Below are 23,070 nucleotides of genomic sequence, written 5' to 3'. Positions count from 1 at the left end.
TCTACAGACTGGGATATAATTTTGGCATGACCCCATATCAAAACTCATCGTATTCCTGCAGTTTTCACATGTTAATAAGAAAGGGAAGTACTGCTTGTCCCTCTTCGCTGCGTGCCCCATATCAACTTTATAACCTTATGTAACATTGTGTACTTACCCTCTGCAACATTGCATACATTGGCATATAGGTCTAGGATCTTTTTCCTACGGCTTTGAATCTGTGGAGAAAAGAATTAGTGCTTTTAATATTATTGGCTCCCAAAAGCAATTATCTAGTTAATGTAAGATATGCCACTATTGCTTAGTTTTGTAATCAGAGTGTCATGATCTTGGAGGATCAAGTGGCCATTTGGTAGGGGCAGTGCCCACAGACGTCACCTTGGTAACATAGTTACAGCTCATAAAATGCCATGACAAAAGTTTGTCTTCCCATCCATTGTAAATAGGGTAAATATGATTATTTCATTCTAGTAGTATATAAGCAATAATATATATCCAATAATAATATATATCCAATAAAAGTATATATCCAATAATACTTGAGTCTATATGAGCAGAATCACATCTGTCTTCTACAGCAAATATTATTGTTTTCAGCTAATATATGGGACCAATGTAAAATAATTTACTGGTGGGTTCTACATATCCCAGTCCAACATAAGTTGTTCTAGCTGAGTAACTACTGGTATAATATCAGGTCTAATAAGATGATGTTCACTAAATGTACGGGTATAGTTAACAGAAAAAACAAGTATGTGGTGTCAGGTACAGTACAAAATGCAATGCAGATATTCAGACGCAATCTTTTCTTCAAAACCTCATCCATCTATTGCTGTCCTATATAGGTGCACTAGTTTATACTGAATGCAGAGATGGACACATGACATGCAAGTGTTTTACTGCCAAGAGACATTGAAATGCACATTTAAGGGTAAATGTGAATAATGCAAAGTGCTAGACTGAAGCATATGACAACTCAATAAAACCTTATGGCACAACATATTGCTGTAATGTGAACAGGGATGCAATAAGCAGGTTAAAAAATAAAATCGTATAACATGCTCCTCAACTCATTACAACCTATATGTACATGCCCTGGGCTTGCCAGAGGCTGAGAGTCCCAGGCAGGTGCTATTCCCTTTCACACAACAATGCCAATTCTGCGAGAGGACAATTTGCTGTGGAACAGATTAGCAAACTAAGGGTGTATGTTTACAATGAGGTCGAGCCGCGGTAATTGTGATGCGGTTTTTGGATATGCGACCTATAGAAATAAAGCACATGGATTCAATGTGCTTAACCTGTAAAGGCTGCGCGGCCAAAAAACCATGAGCTACCACTAGCGCGACTAAGCCATATCGTGTACGGGTACCCTAAAAAGATAGGAAAACTTTTGCAGTAATTTTTGTTTTAAATTTATGTATTTATGCAATAAAAATAGAATTTCTAATACATCTTTGTTTTAGAGAACCAACTTCTGTGCATTCACTATGAATAGAAGCGGCATCTCAGCGCTTTAACCCGAATCCGTCAGTCCAGCTGGGTGATCCTGTTTGTCAGATGCACACACGTGCCACTTGAGCACAGATGCAGCTTCTATGCATAGTGGATGCACAGATGCTGCATCTCAAAAACAAAGCAACATTTTTAATAATCTAATAACGTGGCTGCTATAAGCGAGTTAGGTGTGTGTCCGAGTCGGAGAGGTGGGATGGTGGCCTCCACCAAACCTACATCTGCCATTATAAAAGGAGTGGGGGGGGGGGTGACTAAATGGTAGCTGAACAGCAGAAATGTCAACTTTCGCAGGGATTTCAAGTTTTGCAGGGATTCACTCTATTTTTAGTCTCAGTCACCCGGTCATATATAGTTTTTACCAGGTTGCAGGGGAATTTAATTGGTCATTATCTATTGGACTGATACAATAGATAATGGCCTGTATATTTCCTCTCCTTGCTCCCAGCTCTTGTTCAGTTCTGGCTGTCGTTGCTGACCCTGTAGTGTGTTGCTCCCAAAAAGAATCGGGAGCAAGGAGGATAAGTATATAATCTAGTCTGGGGTCTTAATATTAATTTATTTTTGGTCTGATTTTTGGTCTAAATTGAGTTAGAGGTCTGATATTAATATAACGGATTATATTGTGGATAGGCCATCAAATACTTAGGGCTTGAAAACTCCTTTAAATTACGGATTAGTGATTTGTTTGGTTATCCGGATACTACCATTGTTTGACTATAGTACTATATGGTAGTAAAGCAGTTAGTGTATACTATTATTATTGTTTTTATAAGAATGTGTTTTGTGAACACTATGAGATATGCAGTGGGTATTTAAAATGTCGAACTGAGGAGCTAGATTTCTGAATATGTGTCTCTAGAGCAGGGGTGCACAACCTGTCACGATGCCATTTGTGCGGCCCCAACCATCAGGACATAGACAAGCCTGTCCTAGAAATACATGCATCCTCCAGCCGCAGAGAACAGAGTGCCTTCATTAGATACCATTGGATGGCTGCTTACATGTATCTTCAATTGGGAAAGACAAGGAATGCGCTAATGTGGCCGGTAAGTGCTAATGATGTACTGTGTAGTTGGCAGTAATGGGGGGCACTGTGTCAATGGCACCTTTCGAGGCGCTATGTTACTCACACTGTAGTGGGGGCACTGTGGCCCACACTTATTAAGACTGACATTTCCTACACCAGTTTTTAAAAAAAGATAGTTGGAGTTAATTGCACCAAATTTCTTAAATGGGGAACTTCTTTTAATAAATATTGCACATTTTGGACTGTCCTACAGCAAGAAAATAAAATGTACGCCTGCTCTAAGCATTTGTAAATTTGCACCAAAATTTGCTCCATTTTCCAGCTTTAGAATTAATAAATCTGTCTAAGGCTGAATGCACACGTTGCTTATTAAGTGCGGATTTGCCGCGTGGATTTTCATGTGGCAAATCCACAGCGTAATACAGCACCAGCAAAGTAAATGAGATTTCAAGAAATCTCATCTACACGATGCAGGTTATTTCTGCACGTAAATTGACCTGTGGTACATTTTTTTTAAAATCCGCAGCATGTCAATTTATCTTGCGTTTCCGCTTGTGAATTGTATCTGTCTCGCTATAAAGAAAAACGCACCGAAAATACGCAGCATAAAAACGCACCTATTTCCGCATCAGAATGTAAAAACGGCACCTCAAAAAAGTATCAAAAAATGCACTTAGCTGCGGAATTGCGTGCGTATACCTGCGGGTATGATTCAGATTTTCCGCCCAAGGCTACAGACACCAATCCTCCCTACTCGTGGAGTCTCTGCACAAGATCCATAATCCATGGAAAAAATCCATTTGCAATTCCTATGGACTTTGGCACCATGGGTGAAGTTGAAATATAAATGATCTATAATTTATTGATGTTAATCAAATCTTTTTGATATAATAACAAAAATCCTTTTTGCAAAAAAAACCTGAAATTGTTACGTGCTTCATTTAATTGTATTGCTGTTCTGAGATTCGGAAGCTTCTCACCAAACACGCTATACCCAGACTGCCATTAATGACATAGGATCAAACTACTTATTACTACAGATGTAACCCTGCTCTTGAATATAAAAAGCAGGGATTACTACAGATTTATATCCTCCATTCTTGTCATATACAGTGGCATACCTCCCTACCGGATTCAGCAGGACAGTCCCGGATTCCAGGCGGTGTCCTGCTGTCCTGGGCGGCCGGTGATATGTCCTGGTTTCAACTGTATCTGCGTCCTCAGGATGCCGATACAGTTGAATCCAAAGCTGGAGCAGGGAACCGTTCCTGCTCCAGGATTCACTGAGTAACACCGGCCGTGAGCGGCAGGCGCGATGCAGTGATGTAATCGCGCGTGTCTGCGCTGAGCCATTCATAGCACAGAGCGGAGGAGCAGAGGGATCTCCTCCACTCATCGTGGGAACGTGGATAGGTGAGTATTTATTTTTTTATTTGGCACTAATGGGGAATTATACTGAATGGTGGCAACTAAGGGGGCATTATACTATATAAAGTCAGCTGTGGGGGCATTATAATGTCTTGGGACATTATACTGTATGAAGGCAGCTGTGGGGGCATTATACTGTATGGGGGCATCTATGGGGCATTATACTGTATGGGGACATTGAATGGAGCGGCGGTCGAGCATGCATGCTGATGCTCCATTCGAAGTCTATGGCAGTGGCGCAGCTATAGAGGTAGCAACGGATACAGTTCCAACCGGGCCCTGAAGCCAGGAGAGCCCACGGCCCCCCGCATCATGTCTGTCCACAGTTACAGTAGAAACTAGGGCCTAAGTAGTAAACTACATGGGCCCCTGTTGCTACAAGAGTACACTTACCCTTCCTCGCCCCTGAGTCAGGTCTTCTTCGGGCGCAGCGCTGGATCCTGACGCCGTTCGAGATGCTGAACGGTGTCAGGATCCGGCACTGCGCCTGAAGGGTAAGTATATTGATATTGACTGCAAGGGCCCTGTATCTAAGCCTGTCATGTGTGATACTGTCCGCTGGAGCCCTGTATATCTAAGCCGATCATGTGTGATATTGTCTACTTGGGCCATGTAACTAAGCTTATCATGTGTGATACTGTCTGCTGAGCTGCCGTATCTAATACTATGTGTGATACTCACTCCTGGGGGTCCTGTATCTAATCCTGTCATTTGTAATACTGTATGCTGTTCTTATGTATCTAATCCCATCATGTGTGATATTGTCTGCTGAGTCAATGTATCTAATCCTATCATGTATGATACTGTCTGTTGATCTGGTGTATCTAATCCCATGTGTGATACTCTCTGCTGGGCTGCTGTATCTAATCCCATCATGTGTGATACTATCTGCTGAGCTGTGTATCTAATCCCATCATGTGTGATACTATCTGCTGAGCTGTGTATCTAATCCCATCATGTGTGATACTATCTGCTGAGCTGTGTATCTAATACCATCATGTGTGATACTATCTGCTTAGCTGTGTATCTTACCCTATCATGTGTGATACTGTCTGCTGAGCCGATGTATCTAAGCCTATCTTGTGTGATACTGACCGCTAGAGCCCTGTATATCTTAGCCATTCATGTGTGATATTGTCTGCTGGGGCCATGTAACTTAGCCTGTCATGTGTGAAACTGACTACTGAGGGTCCTGTATCTAAACCTCTCATATGTGATACTGTCTGCTGAGCTGCCCTATCTAATCCTATGTGTGATACTGACTCCAGGGGGGTCCTGTATCTAATCCTATCTTTTGTAATACTGTATGCTGTGCTGATGTATCTAATCCCATCATGTGTGATACGGTCTGCTGAGTCAATGTATCTAATCCTATCATGTATGATACTGTCTGCTGAGTTGCTGTATCTAATCCCATCATGTGTGATACTGTCTGCTGAGCTGTGTAGCTAATTCTATCATGTGTGATATTGTCTGCTGAGCCGATGTATCTAATCCTATCCAGTGGCATAGCTATAGGAGTTATAGTCTATAGATATTCGGTCTACGATATATATATATATATATATATTTTTTTTTTTTTGGGGGGGACACAAGCATATGCCCCTGATCTTATAAGACTCTAGGAACGTCACTGCCTACTGGTGCTGCATCGATAAGTCGGTTAAAAGACCGAGAGATGCAGCTGAAAATTAAGGATCAGCCATGAATAGAAGTTGGGGGTGCCCATGAAGAACTTTTTCCCTGGGCCCCACGAGTGTTTAGCTATGTCACTGGTCTATGACTGAAATAGTCGAGTACATTTAAGCTCTCCTCACTGTTGAGATTGCAGTGAGGAAGGCCTAGGGGTTCGGGGCTCACGTTCTTTTGAACTGTGGAGGTCCCAGTGGTGGTTTGCCCAGCGATCAGACAATTATCATACATCTTCTGGATTGGTGATAATTGTAGATTCTGGGACAGCCCCTCTCCTGGGCGACCTAATTCACATTTCCTGGGGAAAAAAAACAACTCAGTAAGAGACATCTTTACATTTTATATTAGCAAGGACATATATCATAGGCTAATAAAACTTCTGAATTTATCAAACAGTGACAGAGGCTCTTAGAGGTTGTATAATGCAATGGAGTGTGATATGGTTAGTTATATACGGGACTGCAGCAGGATATATAGTAAATTATAAGATTGTTAGTTGGGGTGTTTAAAGGTCACATTTTTTTTGGGGGGGGGGGGGGGCTATGTTTGCACAGGTAAATTATAGCAAAGTCTTTAAGTGTAACTGTGGTTCATAATCTGTCCAGCGGCAAGCAATATCAGTCAGTGGCAGCCAAAGCCAACAAACTAAATTCAAACAGAGGATAAGACTCACGTGAGTAAAGTATAGCCTTGCCTCTATATAAGTCCATGGTAAGACTTCTTCGGGAATACATGGTGCAATTCTGGTCACCAACTTTCAAAAAGCACATAGTAAAATGAAGCATAGCTTCAGTTAATCTTGTTCTAGATCAACTGAATACATTAGAAACAAATAAATGCCTACATGTTTTTTAGTCAAAGGAGTTTTCTAATTGTTTTTCACTGTTCAATCTTATCTTTCCTGATTTGTGAGATTCTGGATTATAAGGCAGTTCTGTGCCAGAAACATATTGCCAGATAATGATATTCTAGGTTAATGGAATTATACTTAATTGTACTTACATAGCAAACTACATGAAAAACTTCATTTAAAGAAGCACCTTGGCAATTTGTTTTATTGAACATATAATGCTAACATACCAGAAATATTCTAGCAGTGTAATTAATTTTTTCCCAGCTCAGTTACACCTATACATTTTAAACCTTTCATTATGGGCAGCCATGTCATGTGATCTGACCACCAAAATAGACCATGCTCTCATGTGTCGACATGAGGTAATTTCTCCTGTGTGGTTGACTTCCTGTGAACTACAGTATTACATTATCACCTATCAAATCCCTCCTTGTAGCTCTGAGACCCGTCTTCTCCCCACCCATCTCCACCCTCCTTGTCCCTCTGTATGTCACCCATACATAGAGTGCTGCTGAATAGATTAATTTTGCCCAATCTAAGGGACTAGAAATGCACTTATATAATAGGTGAGTCCATACAATGATTAGCTGCAGAGTTATAAAACTCCCTGACTCACATTGTCTATACTATCTGTGAGTGCTGTGTGCAGAGTCCAATGTATTTCTATTACATGCAGCTTCACATTGCTCTCCCCTGCCTCCTGCTTGTAAGAGCTGACAGAGAAATCTATCACTAGAAGGAGGCAAAGGAGACAGGCTGAAGCTGCATCACAAAGGAATACGCGAAGAATCTGCACTGTGAGTTAGGGGACAGCAGTTTTATAGTATGTCACTAATCTATTACAAGCAGAAGGCAGGGAGAGCAGTGTGAAGCTGCATAACATACGAATACACTGAGACTCTGCCGTGTTAGGTTACAGAACCTCTATGTCACTGATCTATCCCTTTCTGCAATTAGTTGTTACTCAGAGCAAAGCAAGTGCAATGTGATGAGACCTTGCCCTTCTCTGCCTCTGAAAAGCTAGAGGCCTGATGGGAAATGTGGGCTGCCTTAGGGGAATCATAGCGGAGAGGAAGAAGGAACCAAGATGGCTTACAACCCATAACTGAGACATCAACTAAAACATGTATATACAAAACAAACACAAGAGCCTCTACATTATTCTTAAAGTTTTTCCCACTTCGACATTTATGGCAAATTCACAGTTCTGGGACCCGCACCTATATTGAGAACGGGACACCCGTTTTTATTAATTCCAGGTGCGGACTAGTGGACAGGCTGATGCATATGCATGCGGCTCTCTCCATTCTGTTCTATGGAATTTACGGGAAGAGCCGAGCAGCGCTACATATCTACTGGTGTAGATTGCCTAATGCCCTTTCATCCGCCAAGCAGCACCGGAGAAAGATCATGCTCCCCTAAACAAACCATATTTACCTCCAATAGCGCTTATCTCCAGGGAAAACAAAAATGTAACCCTGAAAAATCCAACCTGTCCGATCTGTATTTTATCCTAACAGGATATGCCTGGGGGATTGTTGGGTGGTTCTCATAGACATTATATTGTCAGTGGTTTGTTGCCAGTTTAGATTGTTGGTAGTCTGCTAATCTATATGGCTAGTTGAAGGTAAGACAGACAAAACACTAATAAATAATCTCTCTCTCTCTCAACCTTATCTTTGTGTTTTACTGTTCTGCAAGGGGAGTAGCCCATCTGACCAACGGAAAGGGTATAGGGTTATGTGGAGAGTTAGCTGGGGATATTTGCATTACCAGTGGTGGATTAAGTAGATCATAGACCCTGGGCTGTTCCACAAACATGGGCCTCCCTTCTCCACCCCCTAAATATATAGACCCCCTAAATACAGACCCCAGAACACTTAAACTGTTACAGACCTCAGACCAGACCCCCTAAATACAGAGCCCTTAAACTAATACAGACCCCTTAAACTATTGCAGACCCCCTAAATGCAGACCTCTTAAACTAATGCAGACTCCCTAAATACCGACCCCTTAAACTAATACAGACCCCAGACTCAACCTCCTAAATACAGACCCCAAACCCAATAAAAACAGACCTCTTAAACAAATCTATCCCCTTATACTTACCTAGCAGCTCACCTCGCAATCTTCCCTATGGAGTCTTGCTGCTGATCTAGGACCTGCGGTCATGTGACCAGCAGGTCTCTAAACAGTAACAAGGACTGCAGACATATGGTCATGTGACCTTATGTCTGCAGGTCCTTATGCGGGACATACACAATGCAGTTTTGTTGCGTTTTTTGTCTGCAAAAAACGTGACAAAACAGCATTGTATTTTGGGCGGACATTGTCCCCCAGGGAGCCTCGGGCGGCCGCCCAAGACGCCCTAGTGATGATCCGTAGCCATAGATGTCTTTGAGATCTAAAAATCCAGAAGATTTTTATCACCTAAAGTGTTGAACACTTACTAAGACTCAAAATGATTGTTCCACAAAATGTATCATCTACATAAGAACACCTTGGTTCCACAGGTTACAGGATAGTGTGACTTCTTTGTAATTCATAAATCAAGGAAGAGAGAGTACATATGCTTGGGTGTCATTTCATACATTGTACACAATATCAAGCTTGTGAAAGGAGCACAATCTCTAGCCTTTTATAGAGAAACAAATTGTAAAAAGGTATTTGGCAACTGGCATTAGTCAAACCCTTATTTTAGTATATGCAAAAGCAGTTGAAAATGCATTCACCCATAATAAGGGGGTACATTTCTAACTCATAAGTTCTTCTCTATGTTTCATAACTTGTCAGATTTTCTTTGTATAAACACCACACTTTTATGAAGTGCATTTGTGCAGAGGGTCCAGTGATGTCAAATTATGTAAAATGACTATTCACAGCCTTTATATCTATATAACATCCCATCAGGTCATTGTCCTTAAAGTTCAAATAATTGGAAGGTTAGCTTCAGTAGAATGCAGGGTTGGTATTTTTTTGCATATTACACATGAAATGTCAACTTTGTGTTTACAATTTTAACAGTTTTTTTAGGATTTAATATTTCTTAGAGTAAATCAATCATTTAATGGATTGTCTCATGATCACAACCCCTTTCTATATACCCATTGAGAACATATGGACTTCATAGAGGGAGGGTCCCTTTCTCAGGACCCCTTCTATTAGCCAAGATGACTTGACCATGGACAATTAGTACCACATTTCCCCTGCAGCGGAGACTACAATGAAATATGTGGCTGGCTGCAACTTCCAGAGGAGCCAGACATGTTGATACAATCCCTCTCAGCTTAGTCTATATATGGTTTGAATGAATACCTTCACTACTGCAATATAATGTGTTTTCTGCAAGTACAATTTAAGATTTTAGGTTAAGCAATAAATAACATTGTAAAAAACAATTCAAGAGCCAGCGTCTAAACCTTAAACACTGTCTTCTTTTTCTTGTAATATTTAGTAGCTAAATCATTTCAAAAACACAGTACAAATAGCTAATTGTTATAATAAGAATTTACTTTGCTTAGGAAAACAAGACAGGCATGTATGCAGGGTTTTCTGAGTGTTATGGGTTTGGGTAACATCCAATTGCCATGCACTAACAAAGAGAAATTTGTCCTGGGTAGTCTTGGTAAAAACTGTCAAACTCAAAATATGATAAATGGTGTAGTGTACTATACTGTGGTTGAGATACTTCTGTCCAAAATTAGTGCCAACTATTCAATTGCTCACCATATATATATAAAGAAGACAGATGATTTAAACTGTTTACGAAGATGTACTGTGCAAATAACAAGGCAGGTATGTAGAAGATTCCTAGCAATGCGCATCATGGCTCATGTTTTAAAATGCAGAGACGGCAGCACTGCTCTATAATATTACAAGAGTCCAAACCAGGTTATTATCACTCATATATATCACTACCATATATACTAGTCCTTCTCAATGAATTAGAATATCATCAAAAAGTTAATTTATTTCCCGAATTCAATTCAGAAAGTGAAACTCCTATATTATATAGATTCATTACACACAGTGATTTATTTCCAGCGTTTTTTTTTTCTTTTAATGTTGATGATTATGGTAACAGTTAATGAAAACCAAAAATTTAGTGCCTCAGAAAATTAGAATATTATATAAGCCCAATTTCAAAAATTATTTTTAATACCGATATGTTGGCCTACTGAAAAGTATGTACAGTATATGCACTCAACACTTGGTCGGGGCTCCGTTTGCATGAATTACTGCATCAATGCGGTGTGGCATGGAGGTGATCAGCCTGTGGCACTGCTGAGGTGTTATGGAAGACCAGGTTGCTTTGATAGCGGCCTTCAGCTCATCTGCATTGTTGGGTCTGGTGTCTCATCTTCCTCTTGACAATACCCCATAGATTCTCTATGGGGTTTAGGTCAGTCGAGTTTGCTGGCCAATCAAGCCCAGTGATACTGTGGTTATTAAACCAGGTATTGGTACTTTTGGCAGTGTGGGCAGGTGTCAAGCCCTGCTGGAAAATGAAATCAGCATCTCCATAAAGCTTGTCCGCATAGGGAAGCATGAAGAGTTCTAAAATTTCCTGGTAGACCGCTGCATTGACTCTGGAATTGATATAACATGGTGGACCAACACCAGCAGATGACGTGGCTCCCCAAACCATCACTGACTGTGGAAACGTCACACTGGACCGCAAGCAACTTGGATTGATGCCTCTCCACTCTTCCTCCAGACTCTGGGACCTTGATTTCCAAATGAAATGCAAAATTGACTTTCATCTGAAAACAGGACTTTGGACCACTGCGCCACAGTGTTGGTCCACTATGTTATATCAAATCCAGAGTCAACGCAGCATCTACCAGGAAATTAGTACCAACACCTGGTTTAATAACCACAGTATCACTGTGCTTGATTGGCCAGCAAACTCGCCTGACCCAAACCCATAAAGCATCTATGGGGTATTGTCAAAAGGAAGATGAGAGACACCAGACCCAACAATGCAGACGAGCTGAAGGCCGCTATCAAAGCAACCTGGTCTTCCATAACAACTCAGCAGTGCCACAGGCTGATCGCCCCCATGTCACGCCGCATTGGTAACACCTCAGCAGTGCCACAGGCTGATCGCCTCCATGCCATGCCGCATTGATGCAGTAATTCATGCAAAAGGAGCCCCGACCACATATTGAGTTCATATACTGTACATACTTTTCAGTAGGCCAACATTTCGGTATTAAAAATCATTTTTTGAAATTGAGCTTATATAATATTCTAATTTTCTGAGATACAAAATTTTGGGTTTTCATTAACTGTTACCCTAATCATCGGCATTAAAAGAAAAAAATGCTGGAAATCGATCACTCCGTGTGTAATGAATCTATAGAATATATGAGTTTCACTTTTTGAATTGAATTCCTGAAATAAATTAACTTTTTGATGATATTCTAATTCATTGAGAAGGACTTGTGAGTATGTGTACATATATATATATATATATATATATATATATATATATATCTGTAAGGCATGCAGAGATTTAGCTTGTATGGAGCCGTAATATTGTCATGTGCATGAGTCCTACCCCATCGTATGATTGATTGTCTGTTGAGTGGGTGCATTTCACTCAATGCCATCTCTTAGATGCTCTAACATTAAGGCAACTGTCAAATACACGGTTTATGAATCACATTGAACAATTAATTATTTTCTAAATATAGGATGAGTTTAGAGAAGAGAACATACAGAACCCATCCATATGATATATCCTTTTGGAATCACCAAGTTTCCTACTTTCATTATTTACTCACTCATGTTGTCATCAAACTATCTACGATAATGTAAATGGCTTTGTGACTGGCTTAAAAATCTCAGTAAAAATATATTAAATATGCCTGTCTAGCTTGGTCTCTGTGATTTTGGGTAAAGGCTTGAGACAGCTGAATGAGTCTGCAATGATGGTTAGCATTTTCTGGGGAAAAGCTGTGTACTGTATAGTCCTATTGACTGTATATTTAGAATAATATACTCAGGGGCATAGCTATAGGAAGTTCAGAGGTAGCAGTAACACCCAATCCCTATTGCCCTAAAGGGCCCAATGGTCCCTCGGCCACATAAGAAGACACTGGTATTATAAATGGCACGTGGTAGGTGCAGACTCCTGGTACAGATTTTGCATTCGGGCCCAGGTGCTTCATTTTATGCCTCTAAGTATACTAATTTCAGAAAGAAACTGGAGGTGGCTCGTGTAAGGGTATCTCAAAGTTGTATTCAGTTCTATGATAATGACTTTATCATATAGCACATAGTTCATTCCAGCAATGAACAAGTTCCCTAGACCCTCATGCATTTAAAGCAAGAGTGATTCTCAGGGCAGCTGCCCGCCTGCCCCTCTTGACAGCCCTCTTGAGAGAATCTTAGCCTTCATTTTAGTAAGGGTCTTGGCACTACTGGTTTGGAACAGTGACTAAATAAACTCCAGATAATAACAAAGGCTGATCTTTTTCATATGTGAAGAGATTCTTACCCCAGTCAGTTTATTATTTGCAGTTGATTTATCCCTTGCCAAGTGAACTAAAGATAGGAGACAGAGTTCTGGTGTCCCTTGTTTGTCAAGTGCTGCTTCCTCATCACTGTCCATACTCCGGCTCAGAAGATGTTCATTCTCAGAAGAGGCATCATTTTCACTGGGAAAAGATAAAACAGGATTTATTTTTAAATCCTGCATACCGCTATCATGTTCTGAAATCATTCATTATCTGGTATGTTGAAATGAACATCAGAAAAGAGGCAAAAGAAAAGAGGCAATATTTTTATTTTACCAAATATTCTTCTAGGAAATTAAGGCATGTTCTTATTGGGTTTGGCCCCAGATTTTTAGATATGACTCTCAGTATCCTTTCATGGAACTTATACAAGGCAGATAGATAGATAGATAGATAGATAGATAGATAGATAGATAGATAGATAGATAGATAGATAGATAGATAGATAGATAGATAGATAGATAGTTGGATAGGTACTAGTTGGATAGATATTAGATGGATAGATAGATTGATCGATAGATTAACATAGGGAAGAGGGCAGTCTCCTAGTCATACCATTATCATGTTTATTTCAATAGATTACTATTATCATAATTATTATTCAAACTAGACTAATGTTATAAGTGGAGTACCCCCGGGATCTGTACTGCGACCATAACTGTTTATAAATTATTAGAAGTTGGACTTTATTTGCAGATGACACAAAACTCAGTTGTGTTGTAGATACTGTACAAAATGTCTTATCCCTACAGGGTGACCTGGATACCCATCTAAATGACAAATGAGGTTCTATATTAACAAGTGTAAAGTTATACTGTTTTGAGCAAGAAATATATAAGTTATTTATACCCTGAATGGATCAATATTGGGTGAGTCTACAGTGCAGAAGGATTTGTGTGGAATTGTTGATAATAGACTAAATTATAGCGCAGCAATACCAGTCTGCTGCATCAAAAACTAAAAAAATATTGTCTTGTATTAGGAAAGGCATGGCTTCTAGAAATTAAAGTATTATTTTGCCCCTTTAGAAAGCACTGGTTCAGCTGCAAAATAAAATATAAAAGTTCAGTTTTGGGCAAGAGTCCATAAAATATATATCCGAGAGCTGGAGAGAATTCAAAGATGAACTCTAAATTAATATGTAGTATGGGACATCTTAGTTATGAAGATCGGTTGGCAAAACGAAATTTATTTACCCTAAAGAAGAGAAGACTGAGGAGGATATGACCTCTTTATATAAATATGTAAATGGTCCACATAAAACCCAATGCGATAAGTTATTCTTTTTGCAGACCTAACAGAGAACCTGGATAAAGGCAGGGCCAAATTTCTAAGGTATTAATTTACTCTCCGAACTTTAAATTTATAGAACATGCTCCCAGAGGATTTAGAGATGGCTGAAAGCGTGGATAGAATTAAGAAAGGAATAGACATCTTCCATGAAAAACACAATATACAGGGTTAGTTTTTAATAAAAAATGTTGATTCAGGGTATCTGTCCAAGTGCCAGCAGGTATCAGGAAGGAATTTTTCCCACTTCATGGCGAATTGGGTCTCCGCCATTTAAAGGGTGGTTTTTGCCCTCCTCTGGATCAATTGGGGTTTGTAAGTATAAAAAGGTTGAACGTGATGGACTTAGGTCTTTTTTCAACCCACTAACTATGTAATAACTGACCAGTCCATGTACTCACCTTTTTTCAGTTTTTGTCTGTGTTTCTGAGAGTTTTTCAAATTCATCTTTTTCCGCATAGATGATGACATTTTCCGCTGTAAAACATTATTCAATTTTAAGATTCAAAAGTATTAAAGTACAAAAGTAGTCATTATATAAATAAAGTATTCATATGCTTGGTATGCAGTTTTCCACTTTGGTATGCACTAGCAATATACATATAAGTATTCATATGGTAAGTACTGTGGTCAAACACTTTATAAGCTTAAATGCATTTTTCCATCAATAAACCTTTGTATAATATAATCTACATATGTCATAAGTCTGATCAATGAAAGTCCAACCGTTTGCAACTTTCTTTTTTTTTTCTGGGCAATTTAGTAAAAAATCACAGACTAACAACATTTTAAGAACAGATTTAAATACCCAAGATGAATGATAAAATTGTAAGTAACACATACAGTACCTAAAGCTCTGAATACTAATATGATCAGCAGCTTTAACTGAAAATAATAAATACAATCACAATAACCTGCACAAACACCTCCACCACCTTAAAACAAAAAAATCATGGATGCATCTATTTATTTTTACAGATACTGTCCAAACGTTATCTAGTTTTGTAGACTCTCCGGGAATTTATGGATGGTAGGGAAGTCTACCAAAAGTTGGGGTGCCAAGTCCTTGGTTCCACAGAGAAAGTGCTAGGCAATTTTTTTCCCCTTAGAGTGAATGTCCACCCTTGAACACCATTTGGTCCAAAACACTGTGCTGATTAACCTCTTAATATGGCTTATAGCAATCAGATCTCCATTTTTCTTATACAGAGTTCCATCCCATCTTGGATAAATGATACTATCCCCTGTATAAATAAATGATACCATTCTGGCTGCCTGCAGCTACCACTATAGGAAGTTTAGGAGCTTAAAGGGGTTTTCCAGTCTCTAAAAATGTATGGCCTATCTTCAGGATAGGCTATCAGTAGCTGATGGGTCGGGGTCCTACTCCTGGGACCCCCCAGCAATCAGCTGTTGTGAAGGGGGTGCAGTGCTCATACTATTTCACTTCAATGGGAGAAGGCTGCAATACTGTGAATTGCCGCTACATCTGTGTCGATGATTCACAGTGAGCAAGTAGAAATGAAGGGGAAGCTCGTACGAGCGCTGCATTACCTCCAAAACAGCTGATTGGCGGGATCCCAAGAGTCAGACCCCCGAGCAATCAGCTATTGATGGCCTATCCTGAGGAGAGGCCATCAATTTTTTAGGTACTGAAAAAACCCTTACTGCATACAGATTATGTACTGAATTCATCAATAAAACATTGTTTCTTTTAGAGAATAGAAAGATATGGCTGAATCTATTGATAAATTCTTTAATACTACAGCCTCGACAGAATGCCATGATTTTTAACACCTCAGAGACTAGCATGTATCTTCCCTGGATTAGTCTTTTATTGTTTTAAGGGCTGGGGAGGGGGGTATAGGGTTATTATTACACATCTGGTGCACCTGTCTCTTATTATCCTTTGCCGTCTGTAATACACATTTCTCTCCTTAAATCCCAAAAGGAAGAACTACGGTATACCTAAGCATACCCAAAAATGAATATCATTTATGTTTCTGGCTGCTAGAATTACAATAACTGGAGCATGGAAGACCACCACAATTAACCTTGATCACAGGAAAAATAAATTGTCCTTGATCATGGTTAATAAGAAACTTTCTAGCATTTTTTTAGATAGGGTTGAACCGATTGAGAAGATCTGGTAGTTGTGGGTTCAATATTCTGCAGACATGAGACTCATCTTGGCATCTGTCTAATTGTCAATTGAAAATTGACTCTATTAAGGCACGTTCAGATGTAGCAGAAGTTTTCCACTGCAGATTTTGCTGCAAATATGCAACAAATCTGCAGCAAAATTAACATATTTGAGGGCTCGTCCAGACGTGGCGGATTTTGCAGTGGATTTGCTGTAGATTTCAGCTTTTGCATTGCAAAGGCTGAAATCCACAGTGAAAATCCGCTGCTTCTCCGGAACAGACTGTGCATGCTGTGGAATGAAAATTCAGCACTGTAAGCTATTTTCCGCACAGCTGTTTTCCGCTAAGTCTGCACTAACTTAACTAAAAAGCTATAGAAACCAAAGGAAAAAATGTCTTAGGCTCTGTTCACATCTGTGTTAGGGATTTCCGTTTTTCTGCTCCATTATAGGAGAAAAACAACAAAAACTGGAGCCACCGGATCTGACGCATGACGGAACCGAACGGCGCTGAACGGAACCCATTGACTTTAATTGGTTGCATCAGGCTTCCGTCACCGTGTCCATGATATTTCCGGACAGAATAGCACATATTTTGTCTGGGGAAAATGACAGAATATGACAGACGGCCTTAAAATACATACCATAAAATACATCGATAAAAGTTATGAAGATGTTAAAGTAGCAACTGAAAGTTAACGTTTTCATGCTTGTGTTAATTCTACCAATACTAACCTGGCACTTCCTTTTTCTCTTCTTGTGGATTGGCCTGAGCTTCTACGTTCTTTGAATTTATTGTACAGCATGCTGATATAGAGAAAAACTGGTCATTAAAGGAATCTGCATTATATTAAAAAAAAAGTATTTACTGTTTATATTATACGATAAGATACAGAACAAAATAGTATGATGCAGAAGCATACGAAACCATCATTACTCCTTGGTCGTGTATATCTGAAAGATATATATATATATATATATATATATATATATATATACACACACACACACACACACACACACACACACACACACACACACACACACACACACACACACACACACACTGTATATATCTGTAAGGCTCCTTTTCACCTTTTTTTTTTTTTTTTTTTAACCCAATCACTGCTAATGTGAAAATTTACGGGTAAAAATATACCATATAAAATGATTTATAATGCACTTAAAGTAGCCTACAAACAAGCACCTACGATTTTGATATATTCTGTTAATCGAAGTCATATAATCTATTTCCATTACCTCGAGCTGAAGGCTTGGTCTTAACAATGTAGAACATGATGATGAGGACAATAGCAATCGCCATGATGAATATTGTTGACATTGCGATAATGAGAGCAGTGGCCAAATGTCCCTGCACTGGCACATCCACTAAGAAAAATAAGAAATCATTTTCATTTCACATGGCACAGTGGATGTATTTTTGAGCTGTATTCACTGTTAAACCATGATTATCTAAAACAAATTCACTACACCTAGACTTTTTATTGCTCAATACAAAAAATTGCTAAGAAATCACTGTCCATAGGAAGGCATTGAGCAACTTGAAAATCTCTTCAGAATTGGGTGCAGTCAAGCGACTCGCTAGTGATTTCTTTTTTTATTTGCCAAATGCTGGGATTTCAGAGTGATTTTAAACAGTAAAAGCTACTTTTTTCCTCCATATAGTAACATGAAATCGCTTAGAAATCTCTTGCGAATCGCTAATTAAGGTTTGGATTACTCTATTAAAAAAAGTTTTACCACAAAAAGTCTAAGTGAAGCCCTAGCCTGAAGGAGCAGATAGTAGGATACAGTTTGCAAAGAATATGTTGTTAATACATCCTCATACGGAAATAGAGCTGAGTCTTGGCATTGGAATAGTGTTCAGGAGGGGAAAGAACAAGAACGACAAGTGATAGCTGACAGGACAGAGTGTTAATAGAACAGTATGGTGTACAATTGCCCAGATGATGTAAGGATTTTGATAAAAGTAATGCAGAAAGACCTGCAATGCATTTCTATAGAAAGCGTGGCAAAGGGACAGGAAGTCAACACTCGCCAGATTCATCAATTCCTATTTTTCTTATCTCACCTTTTTGGGCATGTTGAAAGGGTGAGGTGGTACTAGAGCCTACAACTTTTGTTGAACTCCCAGGTACATAGTGTGGAGTCCCAATACCTGGAAAAAAACAACATTATTTAAAACATTTTGCCTTCTAACAAACATACATGAAAACCTTTATCCTTCCACAAGCTATATATAATTTATTGAGTAATTGTGTGGTTATTTATTATGTGACAAAGTATACAGCATTCACTGATGGGTCAACATAAACTCATTTTTCATATGCACGAGACAATGAGCGCTCCTTACTTATACAGGTAGGTTCAAAATTAATGTGGCACAAAGCAATCTACAGCTACAAACTAGACCTTAACGTAAAATGTTCCATATTCCCATTAAATATAAGAGCTGAACATCAACAAATCCATAGGTAAGATGATCGTATGTTGTTGAGTGTTTTCTTTCCTAAACAGTAATGAATTGTCTCCATGTATCTGGGTGTTAAAGGTAGATTTTGGAGAATAACCAAGATAAGCACAAGACTTAATATGTCTCTCCAGAAATTTGTCATTAGGATTTGTCATCCACATAAAGGGTATCAATAAAACAATGAAGTTCAGACACAACATTCAGTACGTCTATAAAATAACATGAAAGACTCAAACTTGTCAAAACACCCTCCATTCATAACTTATAATGGGAAATGGCCTACACCATATCCACAAAACTGAGTAATGAAAACAAGAGGCATTACATCATTTTACTATACACTTTAGGCCTCTTTCACACAAGTATATTTTTCATCTGTATTACATTAGTATTTCTTGGTGCGGAATGTGGATCAAATGTTAATCTAAGGGGCTATTCACATTGGTGTTTATGATATGCACGTATTTTAAAAACACAACATGCACTACTTTCATTTATGTAAAAAGGCCCATTGAAGTTTAGAGTGTTCAAAATACAGATGCATATGCATATTCTCCATATGCCATCAGTATTGCAATTGTCTATTAAAGATTCTGTCACATGTAATTTAGCTTTTTCCCTAGAAGACAGCCCATCAGTATTACTGATCCACAATATGGATGCACTATTAATGACATACTGATGAAATATAATCCGTAATACATGTAATGCCAGAGCTCTGAGCTTGCCGGCGTCCTATCTCTCCCAGCAGACGGGTTACCTTTGCTACATGTTGTATAGTTCCTTCATCTCCACACTGTTCATGTGCAATTCCTTCTGCTGCTGGGTCTGCCTGTAGGGCTAGTGCTCACTTTCTGCATCCTGTATCCAGCTATCCACTACCAGTCTGTATCCACCTTTCTGTTATCAGCCTGTATCCAGCTATCCACTGCCAGCCTGTATCCAGCTACCCGCTGCCAGCCTGTATCCAGCTATCCGCTACCAGCCTGTATCTAGCTATCCGCTACAAGCCTGTATCCACCTATTCGCTGTGTCCAACTAGGCGCTGCCGGCCCGTGTCCAAGTACGCGTTGCCGGCCTGTATGCAGGTACGGCCTGCTGGCCTGTATGCAGCTATGGGCTGCCAGAATGTATGCAGCTACGGGCTGCTGGCCTGTATGTAGCTGCGGGCTGCCGGCCTGTATGCAGCTGCGGGCTCCCAGCCTGTATGCCGGTACGCGCTACCAGCCTGTATCCTATTAACCACCATCAGTCTGCATTCCACTATCTACTGACAATCTGTATCCACACCCGTCTGCCAAGGTATCATCTGCCAGTGTCTGTACCCTCGGTGTACTACACAGTTGTATCCTGGTCTGCACCGGGACCTCAAGAGGTAGCGATATGGTAGACTCCCCGCAGTGAAGTCCACATCCACATATGGGAGTTAAAGTTTAAGACTGGGGAGGCTACTTAGATAATGCCCTTAGTGGTGGCCCGACATCAAAACCAGTGGATTAGCACAGTGGGTCTCCAACCCACTGGTCGTAACCATACAGATGTACTGTGGATCCATATTACACATGTTTACAAATTCTCTCATGAGAAACAAGCCTTACATAATTGCATATAGGAGCTGACATTAACATTGTCAGTAGAATGGTGGTTTGAAATGTTCACCTGACATACAGTGCTGTGTGTATGTCCCCCCCTTACAGATATCCCATATAATGGCATATTTCTAATTTAGAATCATCAAATCAAATATGATCAGAGTTGAGCTTAGATTCACGTTCAGGAAAACAGGAGGGGTAGCAGACTGAGCTTACAGTAGGCCCAGCCGTCGGGATTGACATTGAACGACATCGAGCAATTTGCAATGTATTGTAATAAAAGCAAATTGCAGAAGCAAAATGGTTCAAAATTGTAAATTAAAACCAATTACAAAATATTATTTTTTTCACATAAAACATGCAAAACAATAAAGAACTGCTGCCCATCGCCTTGAAAAATTTTATTGAGAAGAAATTAGCATAAATCATCAAGAAATCGTCTACAACAATAATACTATAATGAAAAGAAATTCTTCTCTGTACAAAGGATATACAAAAACATAAAATTTCACCAGACATATTGCTTTAATATTGCTCATGGATTATATGAAAGCTGTATTGTGTTAAGCAGGTGCTATACAATATGTGATCATGCCGGTGATGAGATCAACGGGAAAATGGAGTCATCAGAACTGATAGTGTACGTAATGTTTGATCTCAGCTGGAACACTGGTGAACTGCACTGAACAGCCTGTTAAAAGTGATAGCAAGTCATAGCATGCTGGTAATATGAGAACCAGACAAAACATCAATTCATTTGAGTCTGATAATTAAAGGAAATACGAGGAGATAGTGATGGCCTGCTGTGGCCTGAAAGACTTGGTTGGCAATTTCAGATTTTTCAGACTTGGCATTGACTGCCTAGTAACATTTTTGTGGAGAGTGCAATGACGGCTGAAAGCCAGAGCTTTAGTTTACCTGGCTGGCTTGTAAAATGTCAAAACAATGAGCTGAACACAGAAAACTGGTAAAGACATTATTTCTATGAAATAATACCCTGGTCATCGGAGGAGTATTGACCACTGTTGACCAAATAAGAAAATCAGAAAGAAGTGGTTCATGGGTTAATATTTGGAGACGATAAGGATGAAAGATTTAAACTGTATACCTACTGTGAAAAGTTTACAAAGAGTAGCATGATCACAATAAAAAGTACTATACAGCTGCCCAAATAACAGTGCCATACACAGAGCCCAATTAATAGTTTATATAGTGGCTAACTATGTTCCAAATGATACCTTCATACACTACCCAAAAAAACAGTTCTATACTGTATCAAATAAACTACCAAAAGCACCCAAATAACAGGGCCTAAGGTCCTAGGTTTCCACGTTAATACTAATGCAGTAAGGACTAATGAGGTGGAGGCCGCTAGATCGTTACCCCCTTTGCCCTCTTAAAACCCAGATCTGTATTGGCATAGCATAGAATGAGATAAAGAGTTGACTAGTTGACTAGTTATAAATGCTGGTACCTGACTGTAGCACATATAATAAATAACAGCACTGTAGTACTTGAAATGCTAACCCTCTACTGTGCAAAAAATAAATTTTTAATGCTCCCACATGTTATTGCATGAAATACCAAACACTTTAACAAGAGAAATATAAGTACTTGCAGTGGCGGACTGACCATTCAGGTACTAGGGCAGTGCCGAAGGTCTGTGGGCAGATAGGGCCAACTGCCTCTTAGTCAGTTACAAAATTCCTTAAAATTTAGGTGCTGGGTCTGAATAATATTTGCACCCATATCAAAGGTATATCATGACTTTGCTGGTTATGCCAGGGGGGGGGGGGGGCAGATCACTCTGTCTGCCCCTAGCATTGTGAAATATATTTATTGCCTTTATATTAATTTAAAAATCCCCTCTAAATTAAAATCCAATTTTATTTACGACATATTGAACAAAGGCACTCAAAGGCATAAAATGCAACTCAATTTTCCTATCCAGCACACAATAAAATACTAGCGGGTTTACCGAGACAATAATATTGATGGCCTATCCTGCACCGTACGTTGGGTTGTGGCTGTGCCTTGTACTGCAGCTCAGTCCCATTCAAGTGAATGGGACTGTGCCGCAGTACCAGGCACATCCACAACTAAATGTATGGCATTGTGTCTCGGTCCAGAATGAAGAGTCCCCTAATTCATCTAATTGGTGGGGGTACTGGGAGTTGAACCCTGGTTAATCAAATATTGAGGGCCTATCCTAAGGATCATTATAGTCCCACCAATTTAATGAATTAATGCATAAATGCAATTCTGACTAGATTGAATATTATGATAATTCACATTATTCATGCATGTTTGCACATGAAGGTATAAAAAAAAACAGCGTATGCCAATAATTGCACTAAAAAGTGGACAAATGGGTATTACTTTTAAAGTAGAGGTTAAAAAAAAGCACATTTTGATAATGAATCTGTCCAATTATTTTATTAATGTTTATAAAGTTCATGAACATAATCCTGCATCTGAATTATAACCATGGGACATATTATAGATAATA

The 23,070-nt window shown here is 39.4% G+C and overlaps 1 protein-coding gene across 2 annotated transcripts in view; it reads right to left on the bottom strand.

The window, feature by feature from the left end:
- Positions 1-23,070, bottom strand: part of EDAR (ectodysplasin A receptor) — a 131,493-nt gene that overhangs the window by 4,979 nt on the left and 103,444 nt on the right. The window contains exons 7-13 of one of the 2 annotated variants that reach the window (XM_075852653.1): positions 18,568-18,654; positions 17,736-17,864; positions 17,211-17,282; positions 14,734-14,809; positions 13,024-13,183; positions 6,339-6,419; positions 158-218 (exon numbers count right to left, since the gene is read on the bottom strand). In XM_075852653.1, coding sequence (XP_075708768.1) covers positions 158-218; positions 6,339-6,419; positions 13,024-13,183; positions 14,734-14,809; positions 17,211-17,282; positions 17,736-17,864; positions 18,568-18,654 — 666 coding nt within the window. The remainder of the gene's footprint in view (positions 1-157; positions 219-6,338; positions 6,420-13,023; positions 13,184-14,733; positions 14,810-17,210; positions 17,283-17,735; positions 17,865-18,567; positions 18,655-23,070) is intronic. The other variant, XM_075852654.1, reaches the window with a different exon arrangement.

The sequence above is a fragment of the Rhinoderma darwinii genome, chromosome 2 (assembly GCF_050947455.1).
Source record: "Rhinoderma darwinii isolate aRhiDar2 chromosome 2, aRhiDar2.hap1, whole genome shotgun sequence".
NCBI lineage: Eukaryota > Metazoa > Chordata > Amphibia > Anura > Rhinodermatidae > Rhinoderma > Rhinoderma darwinii.
This window is presented reverse-complemented; position numbering and strand designations above follow the sequence as displayed.